This window comes from Typopeltis vanoorti, chromosome 8 (genome assembly GCF_054136105.1).
Source record: "Typopeltis vanoorti isolate ZY-2024b chromosome 8, IOZ_Tvanoo_1.0, whole genome shotgun sequence".
Classification (NCBI taxonomy): Eukaryota; Metazoa; Arthropoda; class Arachnida; order Uropygi; family Thelyphonidae; genus Typopeltis; species Typopeltis vanoorti.
The window spans coordinates 122753058-122768881 of NC_143556.1; the positions used below are offsets into that span (position 1 = coordinate 122753058).

At 35.3% G+C, this 15824-nt stretch overlaps 1 protein-coding gene across 1 annotated transcript in view; it reads left to right on the forward strand.

The window, feature by feature from the left end:
• The window catches only part of Cubn (Cubilin), a 2223842-nt gene that overhangs the window by 2109717 nt on the left and 98301 nt on the right, over nt 1-15824 (forward strand). Inside the window, exon 66 of the mRNA XM_090396294.1 lies at nt 10764-10926. Coding sequence (XP_090252420.1) covers nt 10764-10926 — 163 coding nt within the window. The remainder of the gene's footprint in view (nt 1-10763; nt 10927-15824) is intronic.

The window sequence follows — 15824 nt, forward strand, 5'->3', positions numbered from 1 at the left end:
CTGCCCGACTTACATTACCACTCAAGTCATTCCTTCCTACCATCACAATCATCTCATCCACCCTTTTACCTCTCTTAATTGCCATAGCCACCCTTTCTATTGTTCCTCCTGGCAAACACTCCTCACGCATCCTATCTTGAACACCATGGATCATTGAGTCGCCATACGTTATACCTCTTACCATTCCCTCTCTCCTGTTGTTTCCATTCTCTCCTCTTCTTTCATTCCCATAGGTCTCTCTCATTCCCTCTCCTCTACTGCTATTCTCTCTTCTACATTCCCATACCTCTCTCTCCTACTGTTTCCATTCTCTTCTCTTCTAGCTCTCCCATACATCTCTCTCATTCCCTCTCTCCTACTGTTTCCATTTTCTCCACTTCTAGCACTTCCATATCCCTTTCTCATTCTGTCTCTCCTACTGTTTCCATCCTCTCGTCTCCTAGCATTCCCATACCTCTCTCTCATTCCATCTCTCCTACCGTTTTCATTCTCTCCTCTTCTAGCGCTTCCATATCTCTCTCTCATTCCGTCTCTCCTACTGTTTCCATCCTCTCGTCTGCTAGCATTCCCATACCTCTCTCTCATTCCCTCTCTTCTACTGTTTCCATTCTCTCCTCTTCTAGCACCCCCATACCTCTCACTCATACTCCCTAAATTCTCTTTCTCTCCTACTCTGATTCTTCTTGCATTTATCTCTTCCATTCTCCTAATCTTATCTTTCATACTTCTGCTCTCATTCACAAGACATTCCTCCTCTTTCAACTCATCTATCTCCCTCTGCAGGTCAGTCACTCTTAATCTAAATTCACTCTCCCAAACAAAACCATCTCCTAAACTTTCAGTCACTCACACCTTCCACACTATCAACTATTATTTTCTCATTCATCTATATCTTTTTTTCATTCTCTCCTATCACAATACTTGTCTTCCTACATTCGTTCCCCGTTCCTGGAGCAACAAAGTCGGATATCGATATTTCTAATGCACTTATTTCCTCCAACTGCCTGCATTTTGCGCATATATGCTCTCCGCTCTCTTTCACAAGCCACATATCTAATTCCCGAGATGCATACATGCTGCAAGTATTGCATTCCACAAAGTCCCTTATGATATTGCTAATAATTGAGTTCTTAAATGGTGGCAGACTTGCCGATATGCCACTTGCAACTACTTTTCAAGTCATTTTAATTTTTTGCTCACTAATTCTTTTACTCATGATTAAAGGTTAGGAAAATAATTTAAAATAAAAAAGTAAGGAAAATAATTTAAAATAAAAAAGTAAGGAAAATAATTGCACAAGATATGATCAGCAAAATGCTATGTAAAGCAGATGACATAAATTTTGGCAGTAAATTTGGAACATAGTGTACATGGAAATAGTGTAATATGCCATTAAAAAATAACTTTGTAAAATGTTTCAAATCGGTAACTAAATTATTTCATCCTGGTGAGTAATTTTTAAAATAGTTACCATAAAAAATGTGTAGATCGAAAATTTTTGAAATCTGTAACATTTAATTTTAAGATATATATAGGTGCACTAATTGAATTTGGGTATCGAAAAAAAATTATGCACTAATCAAAAACGCACTAATCGGGGGCGCTTTATTCAAGGGATTGCTATATAACATGGGTGTTCAACCCGTTGATCGCGGAGCAATTTTTGGTCTATCTCTTGTGTATTCCTCGTTACTTACAAATTTAATTAAAACTGAAAACATAATATTTTATTTATCATTATTTTGTATTATTTTTAATTCGCTTTAAGTATATTGCTATTGTTTATTTATTTTTCGTTAAAATTGTCAAATCAGTAATTTTCTTATAAGTCTGAGTAAATTAATTAATTTGGATCAGTGGAAGTCAAACAGCAAGCCGAGTGAATATGATTATAAGCAAAGCGTAAAAACTCGATTGTAGATTAAATATTAAATATTCCAAATCATATTACATCGATTTTTTACTTAGGTTAAGTCCCATGTGAATATTGTAAAAAAATAAACTTCGTTTGTCTCGTATAGTTTGAATCAGATGTTTTTGTAAATAACTCTTTTGAAGCTAACTGTATATAATGCTTTAATAAGAATATGTTAGAGTGTTAAAAATGAAGGCAATGTTTTTGTTGCTGAAGCTGTACATGGCAGCATTAGAAAGATTATTATTGAAACTTGTATGTCTGAGAAAGGCTTGCAGGCTCTAAGTGTAAACATCTCCAAAGTCAGTCAGAAAGAGTTCAAACAACTTTCCAATGGCTGGCAACTTATACTCAAAAGAAAGCGGAGGAGAACAAAAGGCATGCCGAACTTGAAACTTAAGATGAAAGACTCGTACCAATTCTTTGGGGGTTGCAAAACTTCATGCGAGGTCTCAGAGGAGGCCTAATAAAAAGGGACTGAAGCAAGCAGAAGTGATCCCGTTTCCAGAATTGCTGCCATAGAGGAGGCCGCCCAGTACAGAGTTGCTGTCAGAGAGACTGCCCGGATCCACGTTGCTTGAGAGAGGAGTTTCCCGCTTTCAGAAAGGAGCTTCTCAGTTTGAGACATCACTAGAGAGAGAGAGAGAGAGACTACTTCTAGGCTGCAGACAAGGTTTCAAATTGCCAAAAGGAAGAGTAGTTCCAATTGCTGGAGAAAAGTTTCCAGGCCAGTTTAATATCAGACATTCAACAGTGTGTTGCGTTTTCATTACAATTTGATGAATCAAACGACTTCGCTGATATTGCGCAGTTAATGGTATTTCAAGATTATTCAAGTAAAGAAGAACTTTTGAAAATTATACCATTATTGGGAAGGACTAGGGGAGAAGACATTTTTTCAGCATTTGATGAATTTGTGAAACAACACAAACTTCCACTTTTTAAACTTTTGTCTATTACTACTGTGGTGCTCCTGCAATGATATGTAATAAATCAGGATTCATTTCATTATGTAAAGACGATGACAAATATCCAGATTTTTTTAACGTACCACTGTATTATTCACCAACAAGTACTGTGTAGTAAAAGATTAAACACAAGAGGTGTTTTGGATATTACATTTCAAATTGTAAATTCTATTCGAGGAAAAGCCCTGCAATGGCTTTTATTTAAATAACAGGCAGATGATGATAGGGAACTTCTGTTGTGCAGTAATGTTCGCTGGCTCAGCAGAAGTCAATTTTTAGAAAGATTTCTTGTATTAATTAAAGATATAAAAATTTTCTTGATGAAAAAGGAGATATGATGAAAAAGGTGTCTGCAAGGAGTTTCGGTGTGTTTAAGACACACTATGATGAGATGTGTGTGTGATAAAAGGACCTCCCAAATGAGTCTTTGACTCCATGAGGTCTTGGGGTAATAATAATAATTATAATATTTATCCACAGTTGAGTGATAAAAGATGGCTGTTACACTTATCATTTTTAGTAGAATTCTGTACGAAATTAAGCAATTTAAATTTAGAGTTACAAGGTAGAGATAAAAATTTAATTGACATGTTAAGTTCAATAAAACTTTCCAACAATACTTACTTTTATTAAAGAAAAATATAAATGACCGCGAATTTAGACATCTCCCATATTTATTAAAATTTTTTGAACAAAATCAAGAAATGCTATGATTTAAAGGAATTTATTCATGAAATAGAATTAGTTGAGGAAGAAATAAATTCAAGATTTAAAGATTTTAATAAAACTAAAATGATTGTATCTTATCAATAATCGATTTCAAGAAAACTTGGACATCACAGAAATTTCAAATAAAATTAGTGGGATGTTTGATATAAACCAAGCTGTACTAGAACTTGAGATAATAAATATTCAGAATAGTTTACATTTAAAATCAATAAACAATGAAATCATTTGGAAGTATGCACATGAAAAATGCCCAATATTAACTGATATTGCACGAAAAATTCTGTCGTGTTTCGGATCAACATACTTGTCAGAATCCGCTTTTTCAAATATGAACGTCATAAAAAATCAATTAAGAAACCAAATTACAAATGATCGTTTGGATGATTGTCTGCGATTGGCCACTTCTTCATATCAACTTGACTATGAAAATATTGCGAGGTCCAAACAATGCCAAATTTCATATTGACTTTTTTATTTTTTAATCAACCTCTGATAAAATTGTGAATTTGTAATCAATCTGTTGTTTTTTCTAATTTCGGTTTTCCAAAATAGAGAAATAAATATTTTATTCCAATATTTTTTTTTTTTTTGTTGTATTAAAATAATTAAAAGTGATAAATAAATTTTTAAATACACAAATAAAGTTTTTAGTTGTGTATTTTTTTTTTAGTTGTTTATTTGTGTGTAATCAGATATCAGGTTGGGGAATGTGATCTATATAAGAGAGAAAATCGCCGAATTACTTATATATAAGAAAGTAGATTGCCGAATAACTTTTTATAGAAAAGTAGCTTGCATAGTAAAAAAGGTTGAACACCACTGCTATATAATATACAATAAAAAGTTAGGAAAGATTAGCTGATTTATTAAGAACTATCTCCCATAAAGGGGATAGACGGAAACCATCAGATCGGTTTAAGTTCGGAGAGTGAAGTAAAGTTTCACATGTTTCTTTATAAAGCAGTTCCATGAGGGACTGACTTTTTTGAAGGACTCTTGTCTTGTGATGATGGGATTTTTTTGGCATTTCTCCTAGACCTACGCATTGGTTCAGATATGTAGATGACATTTTTGCTATCTGTGGCTCTTCTGATGAACTACAACAGTTTCTCTCTAAGTTAAATGCATTTCATCCAATGATTCAGTTCACCCTAGAAGTAGAATCAAATAAGCAGTCAGCCAGTGACGTCCCGTACATAAGCACTGCGACACTGCAGTACCCCAAGGAAAAAAAATGAAAATTTTTAATTTTGTTTGTGTTTATAAATAATAGCAATGCTTACAACATTATATAAATGCAATACAACATGTTAAAGGTTACAGCTTATGTTTCGACAGTGATTGAATAGTTAATAATTGGAATTGTTCGATTAACACTTTAGATTACGAAACAAATATACTGCTGTCTAACACAGTGTCAAAATTGTCACTTTCGACCATTTGCAGCCAGTCTTGCCGATATTCGTTTGCACTTGTGATTGCACGTTACAAGTCATTCCGATACTGCTCGTTTGAGCAGTGTATCGTATGCTTGCACGTTATTTTTGTGAGATACGAAACTTTCATTATTGGTGTTTGTTTGTGGTGAGGGTGAAATATTTTAATAAAGCAATTTTTTAATATGTAAATTTATTTATTAATAAATTGGTTACTGAATTAGGAAAAAAATAATTTTTTAAAAATTTTTTTTATTTTGTATATGCAGCACCCCAACTTAAAATTTTCACCAGCCGCCACTGCAGTTAGCCTTTTTGATCTTTTAATTCTTTGCCAACAAGATGGTAACCTACATTTCTCAGTCTATAGAAAGCAGACTCATACAGGCCATTATATCCATGCTGAATCACATCACCATCCCAGTCAAAAGGCAGGAACTATTAAAACACTGGTTCATTGGTCCCACTTGTTTTGTTCTTCAGATGATCTGTTACAAAAAGAACTGCAATATATTATTTCCACCTTTTTATCTAATCGATATAAGAATTCCTTCATCAAAAGAACTTTGAGTAGTTTTAATATATCTTCCTCTTCTAATACAGAAGAAATAACGCTCATTCCTATCCCTTATGTGCAAGGCATTAGTGAACTCATAGCAAAAGTTTTAAAACCACTAAATATTTTTGTTGCCTTTCAATCTTTCAGAAATATTTTCACCTTTCTCACTTCTCCAAAGAACAAGCTTCCACATCTTAGTTATCAGGGTGTCTACCAGATTCCTTGCCTTTGTGGATTATCTTATTATTATTATTATTATTATTATTATTATTTCGGGCAACTCCACGGAGTCCTTAGACTCATCGAGGGAGGCCCTAAACATCATGTCCACACAACTATACGACGTTCTCACAGTATCTATCATACCTTGCCTTGAACTCGCTCACTGTCATAGCACCCACAACAGACTCTGGCAGCTTATTCCACTCATTTACCACTCTAACAGTAAAGAGCCCAGCTCTAACACCCCTGCTAACCACACTCTTCCCAGCTTCCGTAGGTGTCCCCTAGTTCTCCCACCACCAGTCCTGATCTCAAAAATATCCTCTGAATTAATCCTATAGAATCCCTTTAGCAATTTGAATGTCTCAATCATATCTCCCTTTTTCCACCTATCAACTAGTTTCTGCAACCCACAAATCTTCAACCTGTTCTCATATGGTTCATTCCATAGACCTGCTATCATCTTAGTCACCCTCCTCTGGATCCTCTCCACCTCCTCCCCATCAAGAAGTAACTGAGGTGACAAAATCTGGGCACAGTAGTCTAGATGAAGTCTTATCAAGGCTCGGTATAGAGGTACAATAAATTGCTTGTCTCTGCTTGTCAAGGTATTTTTCAACAACCAAGTGAGTTGATGAGCTGATTTAACTACTTTTGCAATGTTCCCCCTAAACTTCATCTCCCTATCCACCAACACTCCCAAGTCCCTGGCCTCATAAATCTCCTGGAGTACAATTCCACCAATGTGGTATACTGCTGCTAATCTTTTCACCCCAAAATGCATAACCTTACATTTTGTCACATTAAATTGACATCCATTCTCCTTAGCCCAGAACTCCAATCTATCCAAGTCATCCTGCAAGATTTTGATATCTTCTGCATTCACTATCGCTCTACCCAACTTTGCATCATCAGCGAACAAATGAACTGTTCCCCTCAGATCCTTTCCTATATCATTGATGAACAAATTGAAAAGTAATGGTCCAAGAACAGAACCCTGTGGCACAAAACTAGTCACAGGCCGTCTTGTGGATTCTACTCCTGAATAAACTACTCTTTGATATCTCTCCATCAACCACCCACCTATCCATCTCACCAACCCTATATCCATTCCCATATGTTGTAATTTACGGATTAGAATTCCATGTGGTATCCTGTTAAATGCCTTTGTCAGGTCCAGCAGTATCACTCTAAACCCATTACCCTTATCCAGTTCAGCCATCACTTTGTTATAAAACTTGAGCAAGTTACTGAAGCACGAACTACCCTTCACAAAGCCATGCTGTCCCCTGTACAGTATCTCATTTTCATCAATCCATTCCTGTATTTTTCCCTTGACTGCTTTCTCCAAGACCTTAACAACGACTCCTGATATGCTGATCGGTCGGTAATTTCAACCATAGTCTTGGATCCTCCTTTATGCAGTGAAACTATTTTCCCCTCTTTCCACACCTTCAGGACTAAACCAGACCCGAGACTCAGATTAAACAGCATGGTCAAGGGCACTGATAATTCCTTAGCCGCTTCACGCAAGACCCGTGCCGGTATACCACCCAATCCCACAGATGTATTCACATTAAGGTTCTGTAATAGACTATTCACCTCCGCTTCATTCATCACAATTCCTGTATAAACTAATGGTTCCTTCATTTTTTCAATGTCACCACCTGGATAATATACTTTTGCAAAGTGCTCAGTAACTCCACTATATCGACTGATTCAGTGACCTCCTTACCATCGTCATTCCTTAAAATCATTTTGCCGTGTACAGTTTTTTCCTTGCTTGCAGCATATTGAAAGAACTGTTTGGGATTCTCTTTTGCTTGCATACCTAGTTTCCTTTCATAATCCGCTTTTGCTTTTTTTACCACACTCGTTACCCTTCTGGCCTGCACTTTATACCGTTCGTGTGCCTGCAGGTCACCCCTTTCTTTAAATTCCCTCCACAGTTGTTTCTTTTTTGCAGTTCAAGCTTAACGGTGTTATTCATCCATTTAACTACTTGTTTTACTATTCGGACCCGAGGTATACAATCAGACATAACCTCCTGTAAATGCTCCTTGACCACTTCCCAGGCTCTATCAACGTCCAGCCCTTGCAGTTGTACATGCCACGGCACTGATCCAATCAATCTCCTAAGCTTGTCATACTTTCCATATACCCTGTCTTCATCAAAAATTCCACACCTTTAGCCACTTCCCAGTTCAAGACCTTATGATCACTCTCACCAATAGGTGGCAAAATGGTCATATTCATTACAGTCAAATTCTGAGATGCTATTACCTCGTATGCTATTACCGTGCTTATTTTGGATAAATAGGAAGATCTGCCACTATTCAGCTAGAAGACCACCTGTCTTATATTCAGTACCTTGAACCTGAACAGTCTGGACTTGCAAAACATGCCATCATCACTAGAGTTCATTGGAACAAGACAAGCGTCCTTCACCAAAGTCGGTTCCTTATGGAATGGCTTTATGAATAAACGTGAAACTTTATTTCACTCTCCTAACTTAAACAGATCGGATGGTTTACGTCTGTCCCCTTTATGGGAGATAGTATATATATATATATATATATATATATATATATATTTTTTTTTTTTGTTAGGAAATTTATTGACCTTTTTAATTATCTTACATTAGCTACTTAGGTGGCGCCTTTTGGAATCGTCGGTTATTGTTTAATTAGCTTTATAAATGTACTGAAGATGCTTTTGATACTCAGGCCTTATTAATACATATTATATACAGATTGATTCAAAATGTACACAGTGTGCCTGTTAAGTAAAGAGACAACAATTATTATATCAAAACAAGAACTATATTTGGAATTGTGAATTACACAGATTTAAAATAATATCCCTCCAAATCCATACAATATTTATATCTGTCATTCAGGTGTTCGAAGGCATGTTGGAAGTCCCGAATGGGAACCTCCTACAGTGTCTTGGTCACACTGTATTGAATGTTCTTAGTGTCGTTGAAGTGCTCCCCTTTCAAGGCACACTTCATCTTTGGGAAAAGGAAAAAAACCTGTGGGAGCTAAATCTGGTGAATAGACGGGAGAAGATGTTCGATTACATGGATCAGTTACTGGAGCAGTTCTTTCCTGACACAGTGTATTTATAATACTAACTGTTTGCTGCTGTGCCCTCAGGAACAAATTCGTGGTGGATAATTCCAGCAGCATCACACAAAAAAAAATTACCATTGCGTTTACAAGTGATTTTTGCAACCTGGCTTTCTTCTTCCTTGAAGATGTTCCACACCAATCCATGCTCTGGCATTTCATTTCCAGATCAGACTGAAAACACCAACTTTCAATCCTAGTGACAATTCTTTGCAACACATCATGAACTTGATCAACTGCATGGATGAAATTTTGACAGAATGCAACCCAGTAATCTCTATTTGTGTGTCAACATATGTGGCACAAACCTCGAACAAATATTCCTCTTGAGCAAATCTCTTTCTAAGATTAATCTGGCCATTTCATTCCTTGACCACTTACTAACACCAAGCTGCATAGCAAGTATCCTAGTTGTCATTTGACTGTGCAGAAACTGGCCATCCACTGTGTGGTTAATCCTCTCCTCTTTAAACATTGAAAACCAGTGGAACACCTGAGCAGAGCTTAGACAGTCATCACTGTAAACTTTTTTCAGGTCTTGGTACACTTCTGTGGCAGATTTTCCAAATTTACAGTAACATTTTAACACAGTTCTTTGCTCCATAATGCAATTTCTGACACACTCCACTCACACACTCTTACTTCAACAGTTCAACACGAAAACTACTGCATCACTTGAGTCGAAAATTGCAATTGTATCTACAACACATTCTAGTGGTCAAAACTGTAAACATGTTTGCTACTTTTATTCAGAAGGTTGTCCTATAAATAACAATCTCATTACTTAATGGGCACACTGTGCATGCTTAATTTGACAAATTGCATCCCAATCCCTGTGCCAGTAACTGAATGATAAATATGAGGTGCTATAAAAAAGAAACCAGACTGTGCGAAATACTTGGCAACAGATCGAATTACAGTCTCAAATTGCAAGGTGTCAACAAGGCTGAGTCAGTAAGGTGTAGACCTTGTTGACTCAGCCTCCCACACAACGTCGAGCCATGTACACTCATATAATGCATGTTATTCTTATCACGTGTTTGTACCATTCTGCAATTTTGCCATGAATGTAAAATTTGAACAAAGGATAAATGTAAAATTTTGCATAAAACTGGGGAAATCTGCCACAGAGACCCTTGAATTACTTTTTAAGGTATATGAAAACAAAACCATGAGCTGAACTCAGTGTTTTGAGTGGCACTCGCATTTTAAGATGAGCAGAAACCACCTTGGAGGACAACAAGAAGCCAGGACACCAGCATAACTTATGAAAATGTTGAAAAAATTTGACCGGTCATCCATCCAGATCGATGCATCACCATCCAAGAAGTTGCTGACTCAGTTGGGATTTCATATGGAGCAGCTCAAGCGATCATCATGAGAGATTTGAAAATGCATCGCATTGCTGCTAAGTATGTTCACCGTCTCTTGACTTCTAACCAGAAGGAGCACTGTGTGAGCATCTGTCAAGATCTTTTTTTCAAAAAGGCTATTGATTTCAAAAAGAGTCATCACAGGGGATGAGACTTGGGTTTATAGTTACAACCCGGAGACAAAACAGCAATCGTCACAGTGGAAGAATCCACATTCCCTAATATAGATTAGGTACTGTGAAAAGGAAACATAAAAAGAAGGAGTGTCTCACCATTCAGTAATCAACCAACTTTACTTTTCTGGAAGTGGCTATAATAGGGAATATGTTTGATGTGAGAGTTGTGACAGTGGAACAGTGTACAGTATGTTGTGGATGTATGGAATAATTTTAGTGGAAGAAAGATTAATTGTATATTTCTTTTGATTTAGATTCGTGATGGAGGTAACTCATCAGCATCTCTTATAGCTTCTCTTTGTGGTTATACTCTCCCAAATCCTGTGTTTTCAAGCAGAAATAAATTATGGCTAAAAGCTCAGTCTACTACAGATAGTCAAAATATATTTTATATTTCATATACTACTACAGATCAAGGTAAGTTTATAGATTTCTTTAATTTATTTTTATTTTTCCTATATTACATCACTTCTTAAACAATCTTGAAACTTTTGTTTTAAAATTTATTATTCAGAACCCTCCATGATATATTTATCTGGTATACATACCAACCAAAGAAACAACTGGTAGTTTTGCCACATCATGAAAAAAGGAATCCTATCAGAAACTTGAAGCAAAAGAGACCAATATCTGAAATCACTATAGACAGGCAGCATCCTAAGGATTTAGAATGAAATTAATAAATTATTATTATTATTATTATTATCATTAGAGTAACCTACATGGAGTCAGTAGACTCACTGTGGGAGGCCCCCTCAACCAAGCAGTATAACTGTCGTATTGAACATTGAAATCATTTACGCTCCTACATTCATAATTCACTCTGGCAATGCATCCCGCTCACCAACCACTCTCCATGTAAAAAATCTTCACCACATATTTACAGAACTTCCATGGATCACCTCTCATTCTTCCTATCTTACCCTCCACTGCTTTTATTATCTCTTCAGTAATAATCTGGTAAAAGGTCTCTGTCATATCAACTCATTTCCTCTTATCCACTAAACTTTTCCATCTGTATTATACCAAATGCTCTACATAACCAATATTTTAGAGTACTTCAATGTACTTCTTATAATAGCAGAAATATGATATGCAGTCTTCACAATACATACTTTCAGTATGCCCTCGGAACTTTAGTCTGCTATCTACATCACCTCAGGTTCCCAAATTTTATCCTCTGAAGCATGGCTTCACCAATGAAGTATGTAGCCTTATATCTCTGCATCCCAAAATGTAGCACCTTGCATTTATTAATTCATTTCAGATAAATTATGGACACTACAACTGTGTTAGAAATAATTATTTTAATTTCTGGACATTTCAACCTTCATATGAAGGTCATTATCTAGGGCTGGGTTTCCCAAACCTTCCATGGATGTTCCACGGAAGGTGAATAAGTGTTCCCCAAGAAGTTCTTCTGGAATTTGTCATTTTATTTTTCTAAGCATTTTTCATGAATAAATATTTTATAGTGGAAATATTCTGAGGAGAATAATATTCATGAATATGTCAAAAAGCTCAGACCAGAACGCCTAAAAACATCTGTGTATCGTTAATTTTCACACATCAAAACTTTTCCAAAATTTGGGAAAGGGAATACTACTGTTTATGACCGCTCATAAAAATTGCCTTCAAGCGGATTATAACAATAGGCGGTGTATCCTCTGTTCTCTAAACTGAAGGAAATGACATCTGTGTAGCAAATGTCAGTGACGAAGTGGCATATTTTTAAACATGGAAATATTCATGAATTATCGTTAATTTTCACATATCGAATTTTTTCCACAATCAGGAAAGAGAATACCGCTGTTTATGATGGATCATAAAAATTGCCTGCAAGCCGATTACAACAATGGGCGGTATATCCTCTGTTCTCAGAACTGAAAGAAATAACATCTGTGTTGCAAATGTTAGTGACCAATCAGCAAGGAAGTATAAAGAAAATTTTTCCACTAAAATTGAAGATCAAGGTAGTCTGTATCTGGTTCTCAAATCTAGTAATACTGAATATTTTCTTCAAAAGTTCGTATTGTAGGATGAAACTTTCGAAACATAGTGCCATGATTTTTTAAAAGATAGGCTTGCAGATTTAAATTTTAATATGAATAAGAGACAAGGGACTTTGTTTAATTTTGGAATTAAGGAATCTCTTATTTAAGGTGTTTGTGACAAAACAGATAGTGAGTCATCCACCACCAGCCTACAAAGCGATCTCCAGGATGTACAAAAGGAGGGGAAAACTACCAGCACCCAGGAGAAAAAGTCTGCATTCGCTCATCAGTACTTATAATATTATTAAATTTTTGGTGATCAGAATGGGATATGTCAATGAAAATCAACACAAATTAATTTAATGATGTTGGCCTGAACTTATTTAAATGTAATTTTATATTTGTCAACATGTCACACCATATACATAAGTGTACTAATAATCTTTATGATTATTCCATAATTAATCATTAATATTGTAATGTGCTAATAATTAATAATTAATGCATTACAAAATAACCAAGGTGTTAAATTTCAGGATTTGTGAAGTGTTCTGCCCTAAGAAAAGTTTGGGAATGCTGATCTAGGGTATAGACATGTATGTATACAGAGGCAAGTTATATTACATTTCACACAGTGTGCCAAAGAGCCTATGATTTGAAATGGTTATTCTATTGACCTGACCTCTAGTGAAAAAAATAATAATAAAAATAAAAAAATAATTACATCTAAGCTTAATTCTGTTTATGACAACATCAGAGAACAATTTCGCATAAATAGTTTTATTAGAGCAAAAGTGATACCTAATTTAACATGAAAGTTCTTATATTAGAGTTAAGATCCTGGATTGTGAGTTATTGTTCCAATGAACGAGCATTCAAAGATGAATTAAAATTTATCAGCAATACCTTCCTGTAAAATGGATACAGCCAAAATGCTATCACATAATTCTTCACAAGACCTCACTTAAAAACAAAAATAAACAACAGACAAGACATATCAGGCCTGTCATCACATTTTTCTATAACTAACCATGTCATTGAGTAGGATAAAACTGTTCCCCTTACATAAAAGAAGACTACCACTCCCAAATGTTTAAAGAAGTAGCTACAGTCGCTCGCTCTGTTGATAACCTTAACAGGAACCAGGGTTTACTCCCAGAGATATGGTAAACCCTAATTAGATCTCTTAACACACAGGAAATGAACTTCACTGCAAACTACAGAACGTTCCTTAGTAACAACTAGTTAATCATGTACACACGATACGTGTATCACTCACGTTCAATGCTATTTTAGTTTGTAACCATAATCGTTAGAATTTTACAGTTATTCATATCTGTGTAATGTTTTTTAACCTAAGTGCTTGTGCCCTGAAGATGCCAACAGCTAAAGTTTGGTAAAACTAGTAGGTTTAATGAAAATTTATTAGTTAACACTTGATCTATTGTCCAAATAATTACTCTAGTTAGATGATCAAGAAAATAAACATTCATTAAAAAATAAACTAGATTACAATAAAACTGTAACCATTCCATACATTAAAGGGATATCAGATAAAATAATCAAAATACTACAGACATACAACCTTAAAGCCACCTATAAATCTCCTGCAAAATTAAAGAACTTACTCAACACATCCAAGGATACACTCCTTTCACTGGCCCACAATGGGGTATACCATATTCATTGCACCTGTAATTTGTCTGTAACAATTCCTTTCAGGAAAAGGAACATAAACGACACATTCAGTATAATAACTATGGTCAAACCAGCCTTTCTGATCATCCCCTAAATACTCTACATGAATTGACTGGAAAGGCCCCTGTTGTTTACATCAGTGCTTCCCAAACTTCTGGATGTCAGGGCCCCCTTTGCAAAAATTAAAATATTTCACGGCCCCCCTCGAAAAAAAATCGTAATAGAGAGATATATTATTATAATATTTATTGTATTTATATTCAATACAAAACATACACAGCGAATATTGTAAAAATCAAATGCATGTATTACATTTTTGCCTCTTACCGTTTGGTTCTGAAGACGATGCGGGATTTTCTGGTAAAATATGAAATACTGTCCTTTTTTTTTTTTTTAAGTCTGTTTCTGCTTCTGATTGTTCGCGGGAATTTTTTTTTTTATTTTTTATCAGCCACTTCTCCATCTCAGGGTTAAATTTTTTTAACGTAGAATAGATCGAATAATATCACCACTTACCGATACTGGTACACCACAGACTGATAACATGAAATTAGTGAATATTACCTGAATAAGGGAATCCCCGGACCAGGAACATTTTTCTCTTTTGGGACGTTTCTCCCTTTAAGGTAATTAAGCCTAACGCGAAACAGACAGCAAAGGCAGGTTATTGAAACGTGCATATGATTGGTGCTGTATTAACAAAAGATCACACAACCGAAAGATAAAAGCATAGCTGACAATTGAGTTGAAATGCTAACTCTCTTCAACCGAATTCCATATGTGAAACTGCAATAACATTCCTTATATATATATATTACTTAGTTTTAACACTTTTACGAATTTTAACACGTTCGGTTGAATTTTATTGCTGCCTTGGGAAATTGAACTGGCACACATCTAATTAATAACAATAGTTTTTAGTTAGATACTGTGTTTGCCCATGTAACATATGGTTTTGTTTCAGTCTATACAGATAGTTTCTGTATGAGGGGACATGTGATTCATTAATTAGTGTGTTTTTATCCCAGTTGTCTCTAATTGCACTATTTGTTGAGAAATATATTACACAGACTCCTCATACCTTATTCACTGGCATAATAAAATACTTGTTTTTATTGCCTCTGCAGTATAGTGGTTGTTAGGGAGGGGTGTTGTTTACCACTGCAAGGGAGTTACTATCTCCCCACATGAACTTGTTTAAGCTTTTTTTCATGTGTGAAGTATATGCGAAACTTTTATTGGTAACAGAAAACTAACTCGGATGACAGTGATAATATAAAACGAGTTTTGATATGTATATAAAGTCAATATCAACAGTCTCTGATTACGAACGCGTGATGAAAGGGACAGGAAGATTTGGAGCTTCCCTGGAGAGCATTCGAAGTAAATACAATTAACCACTGCTTTGAAATTAAACATATGAATAAGCAATATTTACTAATATTCATTAAGCGCCGAAATATGCTGGAAGCAAAGTTTGTGAACCAACACCAATGTGTGAATTTTTGCATTAAAATATAAAAAATAACAAAAAAGAAATAATAAATAATAAAAGTTAAATACGTTTCTTTTAAAATAAAAAAAAATCTACATAGTCTGCAAACATTTAAAATTTGTTTTCAT